Here is a 12,246-nt window from a genome sequence, read left to right as displayed (position 1 = left end):
TTCTTTTTCTTTCTGTGACTCTCCTTCTCTAAAGGTCTCAATGAAGTTATCTCATAGACGTGAAATGGCCATAAAATTTAGCAATTAGGCGTAAAATTTACAGATTTTAACCAATAGTCGTAAAAAAAGCTAACCGTAAAAAGATTTCCGGTGACAGCAATAGAATAATCATGTTAACCGTTAGCCGTGAATTGGCTAAAATTGTAACTATTAGCCGTAAAAGCAACCACCCATCGAAACCCTCTTCTAACGGATTATGCACCTTCTTCCGGGAAAACGGGATCGGGAAAAGCCATGTGCGTGCGCTCGCAAAAAAAATCCAAGAAAGGGGCTTTTACTTGGGGTAGAGGAGAACAGAACATGTCATCACAATGGAATGTGCTGCTCATAAAATAAATCACCTTAGAGTAACCTTCAAACGTGAAAATGTGTGATGCGTGATTAGCTTACTCGCATGTATCTTAATTTTGTAGTTTGGAAGTTTAGAAGTGTGAAAATCTGGAAATATGCAAATGTCTTTAGCTTACTCACTTTTATCTTAACTTGGTAGTGTGGAAGTGTGGTAGTTTGGAAATCTGTAAATATGCAAATGAGTCTCTCATTACTCTCGGTTTATGTGTGGAAGTATGGAAATCTGGAAATATACAAATTAGTCAGTCGTTCGCCATCCAGAGCTTCGAACTTCACGTGAATATACGGCGTGGAAAGCATAAAAACTGATTTAAACGCCCCTTTTAGTGATCGATCAAGTTCTCATCGCTATATTTTGAACAATCGAATCTCAATCTATGGGCGTTTTTAAGTTATGTACCCTGAAGTTGAACAGATTGTTATTCAGCAACGGTAAGAGGTCACCCGCGGCGATAATTTTACCTTTCATAGCTGTTTTAGAGCAAGTTAAAAGCGAGAAAGCTCTCTTTACAAGGTTTTTTCCCTTTTAACAGAGGCACTTATAACAACTATGCTTTAAGAGCCCAGCGCATACAATCTGAATGAATAAATAAGTCTTGATCGGTGCATGTGGCTACCAGTTGTGTTGCATCTGAATAAACAAACATGCGTAAAACGACAGTGCCTTACAATTCGTGGCTCGTTTCAAACTCTGAACTTATCCTTTTTTGTTCAACATGTAACTCTTCTCTTTCCTCATTTTTGTGGCCAAATTGTTTACTGATCTTGTAAACAGGAGCTGGTGTGTGAATTTTGCCATCATTAGTCATACTGGCGAGCTACACACGCAATCTTTTAACGAGAGATCTATATTTACTTCACAAAGATAACTTAAATAGTACACAAAAATTAGTAAAACTTTTACCCCATTCATGCCAAAGCTTAAATATCTTTTAAAGTCGTTTTTTGAACACGGTTTAATTTAAAATATATTAAAGTTCACACGGCAACCAGGTGGACAATCAGACAGTTTGAAGCTACACTGGTTTGCAGATTTAATGAATGTAACCGAAGAAGTTACAATTCATAGACCCAACGTTTCGACACTCCTGTCTAGTGCCTTCATCAGGGGTGATCTAAACGCTGCAACAAGAGGTCCTTTTATATGATCACTAATTAGCGGCCTTTTTTCTGACGAGGTGTAAATAGGCGTCAGGAAGCAGACCGCCATCGTCACGATTTAAAGGAGCGTGGGCGGAGTTAATGTGCCAAGCCTCCAAACAAAGGCGCTGGTGGTAACGCCGATTAGTAGTGATAATTTTAGAATTATCCCACCCAATTGTATGGTTGGTTAGGCAAGTATGCTCCGATAAAGCTGAATTTTCCTTTTTGCAAAGAAAAACCGCTTTTTGGTGCTCTTTTAACCGTGTACCAAACTGGCGTTTGGTCTGTCCGATGTATTCGTTATCACAGTCATTGCAAGGAATAGAATAAATGGCGTCGGTTCGTTGTTCTTTCGTGACAGGATCCTTAGGTTTGGCGAAAATATGCCCCAAAGTCTGGAAAGATTTTTGAGCAACTTTAACGTTGTGGCTATTCAAAATTCTCTTGATGGGTTCAGTAACACCCTGTATGTAAGGAATAACAGCAAAGCCAGTCGCTGGTTCCCTTTCATCAAGAGCGTTACTATTTGTAACTGGTTTTTGGCAGTTACGGAGAAAAGTTTTTGTATAGCCATTTGCCTTTAGGACATTGGAAACATATTTCCTCTCCTCAGCCTTCGAATCGAGTGATGATGGTAGACAATCAGCCCTCCTAAGTAAAGTTTTGGCTACAGACTTTTTATGGCAAATAGGATGGTGAGAATCGAAAGCGAGGTATTTGTCGGTGTGGGTGGGTTTACGGTAGACACTTGTCTCTAAATTACCCTGAACCCCTCTAGACACATTTAAATCAAGAAAGGGCAAATGTCTATCCTTTTCACGTTCAAGGGTGAATTGGATCGACGGCTCTACTGAATTCAAATGCGACAAGAGGCGCTCCGCTTCATTTCCGGATACCGCAGAAATAACATCATCGACATATCGTTTCCAGAAAAAGGGTTTAATTTTTTTTTCTTCGTAGAAACTACTTGACCTAAATTTTTTTTAATTAAAACGTAGCACATTGGAAATGCAAGTTAGCAAGTACTTGATTTGATACCACATGTTGGATGAAAGCATTCAATTCTTCATTTGACCTGGTAAATTCCTGTTCTATGCCACAACCTGTAAATGGGATGACAATGGAACAAGTAGAAAGCAAGTTAAGACTTACTTCATCAAGAGACTTTGCTTCAGGAACTCTATATGCAAGTCGGGTAGCATTTAATTTGTCCAACTGTCAACAAAAACAATAAGGGAGACATGGCTGACAATCATCTCTTACATAAATGGAGTCACTTCAAAAGAAAGAAATAAAAATAATTTTGCCAATGATGTTTTTTAAAAACAATATGCCTGAATGAAACGTGTTTTACTCATACACACTTCCACACTACCAAGTTAAGATAAATGTAAGTTAAGGTAAAGACTTATTGGCATATTTGCAGTTTTCTACACTTCCACACTTCCACATTGCCAAGTTAAGATAAATGTAGGGTTAAGACTTATTTGCATATTTGCAGATTTCTACACTTCCAGACTTCCACATTGCCAAGTTAAGATAAATGTAAGGTTAGGACTTATTTGCATATTTGCAGATTTCTACACTTCCACACTTCTACACTGCCAAGTTAAGATAAATGTAAGGTAAAGACTCATTTGCATATTTGCATATTTCCACACTCCTACACCACTAAGTTAAGAGACACATTTTCACATTTCAAGGTTACTCTAAAGTGATTAATTTTATATGCAGCACATTCCATTGTGATGAAGTGTTCTGTGCTCTTCTACCTCAAGTAAAAGCCAAGAAAGGGGATGACTCCACTCCCGAAAACGCACATAAAAAAAATGGAAAATTTTAATGGAAAGATTATTCTTAGTTTTATTTAACTGGTTCCGCATAAGTGACCATTCAATACAGGTGGAGGAAAATCCACATATGCCTTTAGATTTCGGTAAAGGATGACCACGACCGCTTAATTGAGGAGAAATTTTCAGTAATTAAAGTAAGTATAGCACCAATGCATTTTATTTTTCCTTGGAAGAATTTAGAGAATAGAGACAATAGACCACAAATACCTGTGTGAGTTCAGATAAATTGGGTTTTTTTCTTTCTCTTTTGGTGAAGTAATGCGATATTTTCGCCCGTTTAAAAATATGTAATGCTCTTTTTTTGTAACAAAATGAAAACACTAGGTACACAGAGTGCCCCATCTTAACCCGCCCAGCCGAAAAAAGAACTCTTGCATGCTACACTGATCTGATGGATTTGTAATCACGTTCATTGCAAGCTCGAACGACTAACAGAAAGTCACGTTCTATTGATATCCATCATTTCAGGAGAAGTTGCTCGATCGTATTAGCCGCGAACATAACTCGAAGATACTTTTTTGTCTTGCAGTCTCGTCACAAATTAGTAAGAGCTGCGCAGGCTACTACAAAAAAATTTGAAAATATTTGCCTAGATTTTCCATCTTAGTGTTGCGCGATGGATCTAACGACTCTTTTTGTAAGGAGGAGGAGGGTTGGGGGGAAGGGTATCTTTTGTGCTTATCTTAATTTTACGTTGTTTTCTTAGCTATCTGATCATCCATCCAGCTTTGACTTGTACAAGTAGATATATAAAGTGTCCTGTGGTTTGTCTACAATACAGGCGTCCTATTAGGATGACATAATGTTACAAGCTCGCCACCGTCCATCCGGCCGGCTAAGTTTGATGTAGAGTTAGAGTGGACGGTGAGGGGAGGTAGTGGGGAACGTCTTTATTTCTATTGCCCCACCCATTACTCCCTTTTCTCCTTTCTTCTGACCGTAGTTAACCCCCCCCCCCTTCTCCTCCTTTGGTGCACATTTCGTTCTCTCTACATCCCTCCCCTACTGTAAAAATCAAAGATGGCAGCACTTGCACGCCAAAATTACGCAATCTTGTGATAGAAAGTGAACACGCAGATGGCTCACACCTCAGATGGCTCCGCTGAAGTATGCTCAGTAGATATCAAATGGTCCTGCGCAATATCATTTTCCGTTTCAATTTCAGCGTAATGGGAAAAGCGTGATCCAACTTTGAGTTGTAATCAAGCCCCGCGTAATTTGCGCTCCCACGACCTTATTCAGTGGTCACTCTTTGTTAGTCATGCGCAAAAGAGCTGTTGATTCAAGAGCTTCTTAGGTAATGAACAATGCGTCTGGTCTCCGACTGTTTCTGTTTTTTGGTGACATTTTTTAACGCAGTCGCCTAAAATCAAGGGAGTGTTCGTGGAGAAAAGATCATTACAGCCAAGGTGAGTGTACATTATCGACAATTTCAACTTCCCACATGTGATTTGTTTTGATCCGATTTGAACTGGCATACATTAAGGTAAAGTCTTGGTTACTTAAATGTTAGGATATCAAATCAACCAATTTTGTATATACTTGCTTCATAAGTGCTCCAGTTTTTTTAACATTTGCTTGACGGCATCAATTCATGAAACAGTCGTTTAGCGGGAGCTGACCATCACAAATCATAATGGCTTTACTCAGACGTATCTTGAAAGGGGTAATGAGCAGGGCAAGGCAGATGAATCAAAACCGAGCTGAATTGACCTAAATCAGCCCAAAAAAATTCACATGATGCAAAAAAAAAAACCACTTGAGCAGGGAAAATTTTGTCCTTATTCAAAAATAGTCGAGAACTTTTTAGGTTGAGAGCGTGACGGTTTATTGCAAGAATATTCCTATATTTCACTCATGCGCAACGTGAAAAAATTTGCATTTTCACAGTGCTCACTGTGTAAAATTGGACCTGTGGTTGAACGTGAAGGTAGAAAACACATTTTCCTTTAACGTTATCCTCTCTATGCATGAAAACGAGATCTCCAACAGTGTTGAGGTGTTTTCAGCTTTTTAATAGGTTCCTCGGTCTGCCGACCATAGTTTAAGTAACACCCGCTTTAAGACACTAGCCACGGTTTAACAAAAAAATTTGCATAAATCTAAACTAAACTTTTAAAGGTCATCATGTATGTAAAAGCTCTAAGGCCTTGAAAGTTCAGTTTTCAATTCAGTTCTAAGATTTATTCTCATTTAAAGAGCGCCAGAATAATTTACTTCATGCTAAACTTTGATTAGCAGGCGTAAGAGTAAGTGAGATGTTGTTTATGACTCCACAAGATATTTGAACATGTCAATTATCTTATACACAACAATGTTTGGTCCAAACTACTTAAAACACTTTAACTCGCGTTCGTGACCAAGACAAAATATCTCCATACAATGTAAAAACAGTATCGAACAGAAAGTGATAAGAATTGAGGCAAGTGTCATTTATGGGATTATTTGTCACATAAGTTGATCCATTATGGTAAACTGTAACGAGAATTACCAATGAGATCTTTGGGGTGAAGGTTTAAAGTGTAGGATGGAGTAAAAGTGTTGGGTGACTGGTGTCAAAATGAGCTTATGGAAATGACTTATATAGTCATCATTAACATATTTTTAACATCTTTCCTTTCCTTTTTTTTCTTTTTTTATTACAAGCAACAGTTAATCCATCTTCCCCCTCACCTGTTGCGTTGGAGTCTATTTACCAAATTTCAAAGGGGAAGACAGTGGTAGCCAGATGAATCAAATGGTTCAAAAGTGCCACTTTTCAGGCATATATCCCAGAAGTTTTGTCCAAGATGCAAATATGTTTAAAACGATTCATACTTACAGCAAATTGGAAAGAAATAAGGGCTGTGTTTTTTCATGGTGATGGAATAAAATAATAATACTACGTCATTTGATTACTTGATCAAAGTTTTTCTTCAAAATTGTGTTTTCTATTAGAACCATCTGAAATAAATGGCTTCCTCCGTAGAAGAAAGACTAGAGAAAAACCTGGAATGTGGAATTTGCTTGGAATCATTCCAGGAGCCAAAAGTACTGCCCTGTCAGCACACCTATTGTAAAAAGTGCCTTGAACGAATTATCTTTAGGGCTTCTGGAGGGCGTGTGCAGAAAATCACGTGTCCTGAGTGCCGAGTAGAAACGAAGGTGAGATGTGTTAACATATATTTTCAAACATTTTCCTACAATACTGTCGCTGTTTGGACAATAAAGGACAAATTGAATCGTTAGGTAAAACACCATTGTAGCGAACGCACCGGTAGATTGTCAAATTTCTGAAATACGTGGTGACTCATATAACGGTAATTTTACAATGATGACAAACAAGGTAAATGAAAATCGAACGAAGAAAGAAATGTTAGGACATACCTAAAAGTTGGGATACTAATATGAAACGACTGAGACACTCCAGGGAAAAATCTGGCTATTTTATTTTGGCGCGATAACTTGCTTAAAGATGCCAATAGCCCACAGAGATTGGAGACTAGGAAATCGCTAAAGGACGTTGGAACAACCATTATGGCCCTTTTTAGTAAGAATAGCTTGTTCTAGACGTTCAGTTAGATAAATGAAGCGCGATAGTAGCGGCGGGATGAAAAACGAGGGAGGCGTATGCAACCCAATCCAAACCAAATTTTTTTTCACTTCTCCTCTCCTATCGCTCTGTGTGGTATTTCGCTCCGTTTTACTAACTGGACTCCTGGAACAGGTTAGAGTCAGAAAAGCCAATTTTATCATCCACTAAGCCTCGCTGCCAAATTACGGACTAGAAAATTTTAATGAGAAAGCAATAATTATGTTGTGTAAATGAGGCTGAGGGGGGCGTGGGGTAACTTTTCAACATCGTCATCGTAAGGGCTATTGCAATTATGCACTTACTGTAAAAATCATGTTTAATTTGACACATATATGGTAGAGTATTTTGGGAGAAAATTCAGACCTTTAGAATAACAATGTTGTATATGAGAACAAGAGATAAGCTAAGAGAACTTATCTCCGTGACCCATGACATTTTTTAAAATTATATTTTAAATTTCGCGTCACACTTTCAAGTTGTTCGGATTCTCAAGTTTCAAGTTACTTTTTGAAAATAGCAACCGCTCATCATCGAAACAAACCAGAAATGTTTGCCCTCATCATTCGAACACTTACCTCTATTGATTTATAGCCACAGAGACGTATGAATCAATCACATCTTGATTAGAATGACTTCCCTCCTCTGATCTTCTTAATTTAAACTGGTTTGGTCGAGAAGAAGTTTTGCACGTGACAAAATAAGCTTCAATTAAGAAACCTATACAGATACCATCAGGTCTGAGATGCAATGATCCATGCATACAATTTAAGGTTGTTCATTTTTCTTTAATTTTTTTTCTTCATTTTTATCTTTTAGCTTCAACGAGGTGGCGTCGCAAGTCTTCCTTCCAGTTTTCTAATCAAGAGGCTCTTGGAAGTTAACAGTGATGCCCAACTCGATACGTCCGCAAACTGTGAGAAACACCCAGAAGAACAAGTAGATCTTTATTGCGATTGTGGTGAACCGATATGCAGAGCATGCGCAGTGATAGATCATCGTCTCCACTCGAATCAACCTTTGAGTAAGGTATTTGCTCGTGAGAAAAAAATGATAGCGACACTTTTAGAAAAAGCAAAACCACAAATGTCTGCTCTAAAGGCAGAAATTTCGTCTAGAGAGGGTATCGAAGAAGCATTGCAACAAAACTGTTCAGATATTAACGAACAAATTGAAAACTTCGTCAATGCTAAAATTGCTCAATGGGAGAGTAAAAGGGAAAGTTTGAAGAAAGATCTGAGAGAAATGTCCGCATCAAAGGTCGATAGCCTGAAACGACGAAGGGAAGCACTCCTTTTGCTAGTAAGTAGAGTAGAGAATGTCAAAGACATTATCAAGAAATGTGGCCGTAGTTGTGAAAAGAAAGTGGAATTCTTGCGTAAGAAAAGTCAGTTCGATGAGCACCTAAAAGAATTAAGTGCAACTTCTCAACATATTCAGCCTTGTAATAAAGTTACCATTCAGCTTAAAGAAATCCACCACCTGAAGATATATCCCAACGGACACGACGTCTCTAATCAGGCAAAAATTCGACTTCTTGAGTTTGACAAACAAGGAAATCGTGTTGGACCATCCGCTAATTCAGATTTTATTGACTTACTTAATAACTGGATAATGCTTTCTTGTTTTTTATTTCTTATGGGCCTAATCTTATTTTTCAAGTGTCTTAATTTGGGTAAATGAAAATGACTGAGAAATGCACGAATTTGCGCCATGAGGATCCTTTTTTTTTATTACTACTGAACATATTTGGACTCCAGAATTTCAATTAACGTCGAAGGAGATAAGAAATATGTTACACTTACCGGTGTCAGCGTGTACATAAAGACGAACATGCCAACTCATAAAAAGACTAGATGCATCAGGACGATTCACAGGTAGGAACTGAAACAAATGTGTTCACCAATCAATGTGGAACTTTCATCGAAGCCCAAGCCATGTTAAACAACTGCAAAAATCCTACTATGCGAACTCATCTTAAGATGCAAACATTTCAAAAGCAAGTAACCGAAGACGTCTTTTGGAACTTAGAAAACGGTTCTGTGATCTTTATATGCCACAACAACTTTAGGCGACGAATTTGAATAATGAACCGAGAAAACGCAAACCTGATGTAAGAAATCTAAAAACTTAAGTAAAAAGAGTAGAAAATCGTAATCATGAAGTAAGATTTTCCACAAGGTTGTGACGTTAGTCATCTTAATGGACCTCTCTAGCCTGAAAGTTTTTTTTCCCCCAATGGAAGTATCGAGGGAAGTCTTCGTTTGTCGTTTATGAATTATGCGCGCATATACACTTGGTAGGATGATATTTGAAGGAAATAGTTCTCTAGAGTATTAAGCTAAAGAGGTCTATTGGATATCAATCTGTCGAGGCAGAATTATCAATTTATTACATTGATTATACAGTCTCACAAAATGAACACGTGATCATGCAAGCTCGTGTAAGCGGGGGAGGGATGGGTAAGGACTCCTTCCCCTCTCTTTTAACATTTTTCAATGTTTTGATAGTTTTTAATCATAAATGAAGAGCAGAAGCTTTATACTAGAACCACGATCAGTGGAAGGAAAAAGTCTTGGGACGTGAAAATTTTTTCCTTACTAACTGTATTGTTGGTTGTTACCAGGATAATTTTTGCCCATCATTGTAGAATTAATTGAACTTCTTATCCATTGCATCACGCAATTGAAGTAAATGAATTGATTAGTTTACCTATACATCCATGTTTTCTGATTTTCGTGAAAGTTTTCTTTATTTTTACTTCAATTATAAAAGCATGGACTATCTCCCGAATTGAACGGTATGACTACATTTACGTTTCTGTTCATCGAACTTTATAAACCATGCAAGAGGCATCTTAAGTATATGGTCAAGTTATAACCTTGCTCTCCGAACGCCCAAGTGTAAGCACATTCAGGGCATCGAAACGAAATTAGTACGGGGGTAGAATGGTGAGAAACTGAACTAGCTTTTTTTATTCGTTTGTACGTGTTTGATTTTGGTAATTTCATGATAAGAAAGAAATAACTCCGCGATGTATCATGGTACTAATTTTTATCAGTTTTATATAATGGTTATGTACTGGCTTTTATTGTAGCTGGATTTTCTCCATGCCAAGAATGAACTATAAAGCAGTTCAATCAGTGATGGAGAATAGTGATGTTAGAGGAATAGAATAGAATAGAATAGAAACTTTATTAAAGTGTCAAAAACCGTCTAGCCAGGGAACAAATCCCTTACTAATTTGGGGACACCAATTAGGGGAGAATATACAAACTAAAAAAACTATATACAGTAGTAGGTAAAATATTTATAGTTAACTCATTAAGAGATTTATAGTAAAAATACACAGAAGTCAAAATGAACAAAGGCTACAGCCTGCGCAGCCATCATCTAAAAGTTCACTTATATTGAGTTGGCGTATCTTGCTTTTAAACGACGTTAGGGTTGTGACGTCCCTGATACTCTTGGGTAGTTTTGTCCATAGCCTAGGCCCTAAATATCTAATAGAGTGCTTGCCATAGGTGACTGTCTCATACCTAGGTATAGAGAAATCTGCTTGCCGCAGATTGTAATTACTATTTGGTTCTTTAAAGATGTTACTTATATATGCAGGGCAAAGTTTATGCTTTACTTTATACATAAGGATGCACAGGTCCTGTAAGCGACTATTTAGTAGTGTTGGCAGATCTGCCTTCTCTAATAGTTGTTCATAACTAGAATTATTATCCTTGAAAACCGCTCTAAGTCCTCTTTCTTGTAGTCTTTCAAGCTTTCGAGTGTCACTCGCTTTACAAAAATGCCACACTAGGTGACAGTACGTGAGGAATGGTAATATCGCGCTTTTGAATAATATTAACTTAGATTTCATAGGAATTAAATTACGTAGTCTCATTAGAACACCAATTCTCTGGCTGGCTTTTTTACAGATAGAGATTACATGCTCAGAGAAATTTAGCTTAGAATCTAACACTACTCCTAGAAGTATGATATTATCTTTAGTTTCAATCACAACATCATTCACGCAAGGATCTTAAACCTTTAACTCATACGAGTGACCAAGACAGAATTTCTCCTTACAATATCAATACAATATCAACCAGATAAGTGATGAGAATAAATATAAAAATATCAATTTGGGGATAATTAGTTGATGCAATACTGAATTCTCTAAACTAACGTTATAAGAATTATACGGTTGACAGTAAGGAGAATTAAAATATTAATCTGGGAATTAAAGGGTTAATGGGTTTAACCGATAGCCAGGAACAGACAAAAATTGACAAATTTAAATCGATAGTTGTAAAAAAAGTTCACCGCAAAATACAACTTTTGATGACAACAATGGAAAAATATCAACCGTTAGTCGTTAAATGGCCAAACTTTCGGGGGGTGGGTGGTGGTTTGGGTTAGGCCCTATCTTAACAACAGGCTCTCGGAGTGACTGGCTTATAAGTTTTCTTAACTGTATATTATCATCCTTGAATCAAATGTAAAGGTCATGAGATAGAGGAAGTGGTCACCATTTATAAACTACCTTTTGATTGTGAAATAAAGTCTTCCCGTCATACCACAGTAAATGTGGATAGAACAGTGTGGAGAACATGGATGCTAAAGTTAAGGTAATTCACAGCTAAATTTCGTGCTCCTTTTAGTTATGGAGTGGCAATATTTTGTATATATTCATTTTTTTTTTAGCTTCTTTAACAGATCTTTTCGTTCAATCTCGAGCCCGTTAATATAATCACTATTAAAAGACGGTTTTCAATATCATAGGCGATTAGGGGAGCAGTCAATTGAGCTTTGCTCATTGAATGATTGGCGGTTATATATTGTCATAATATTTTCAATAATAACAATTGAATAAAACGTTTACATAAAAGAACGTGCACGTTTTTTGCTTGTTTGTTTGTTTTCGTTTGAGGAGGGATCGCGTAGTTTTCAGGGGTAACGGAGGGAGATCAGTCGTTGTGAGCATAATATAAAAGGATGGGATCAATATCAGTATCTGGGCAACTGCCCACTTACCCCTCTCCTGACCCAACATTAACCCTAACTTGTTATCAATAGACTGTTGTTGGGTCAGGGGAGGGGTAGGTGGGCAGTTGCCTAGATACGATATTGATCCAAAGGATGGACTTTAGAAATTGATTGCTTACCAATCCTCCAGCCCTCCGCCTCCACCCCTCCCCTCCCCCCCTTCCCTCCCCCCCTTCTCCCTCACGGTAATTTAAAAAAATACACCCGCTCGTGAGTACTTCATGAAAA

At 37.6% G+C, this 12,246-nt stretch overlaps 1 protein-coding gene across 1 annotated transcript; it reads left to right on the top strand.

Annotated features, from left to right (window-relative positions):
• The first annotated feature begins 4,680 nt into the window (after positions 1–4,680).
• On the top strand, positions 4,681–11,860 carry LOC113686967 (tripartite motif-containing protein 3). Its single transcript, XM_027204652.2, has 3 exons — positions 4,681–4,816; positions 6,345–6,551; positions 7,798–11,860. Exons 2-3 carry the CDS (start codon positions 6,360–6,362, stop codon positions 8,659–8,661), a joined length of 1,056 nt encoding a protein of 351 aa, XP_027060453.2. The 5' UTR covers positions 4,681–4,816; positions 6,345–6,359; the 3' UTR covers positions 8,662–11,860.
• Positions 11,861–12,246: the final 386 nt, after the last annotated feature.

The sequence above is a fragment of the Pocillopora damicornis genome, chromosome 14, assembly GCF_964200805.1.
Source record: "Pocillopora damicornis chromosome 14, jaPocDami1.2, whole genome shotgun sequence".
NCBI lineage: Eukaryota > Metazoa > Cnidaria > Anthozoa > Scleractinia > Pocilloporidae > Pocillopora > Pocillopora damicornis.
This window is presented reverse-complemented; position numbering and strand designations above follow the sequence as displayed.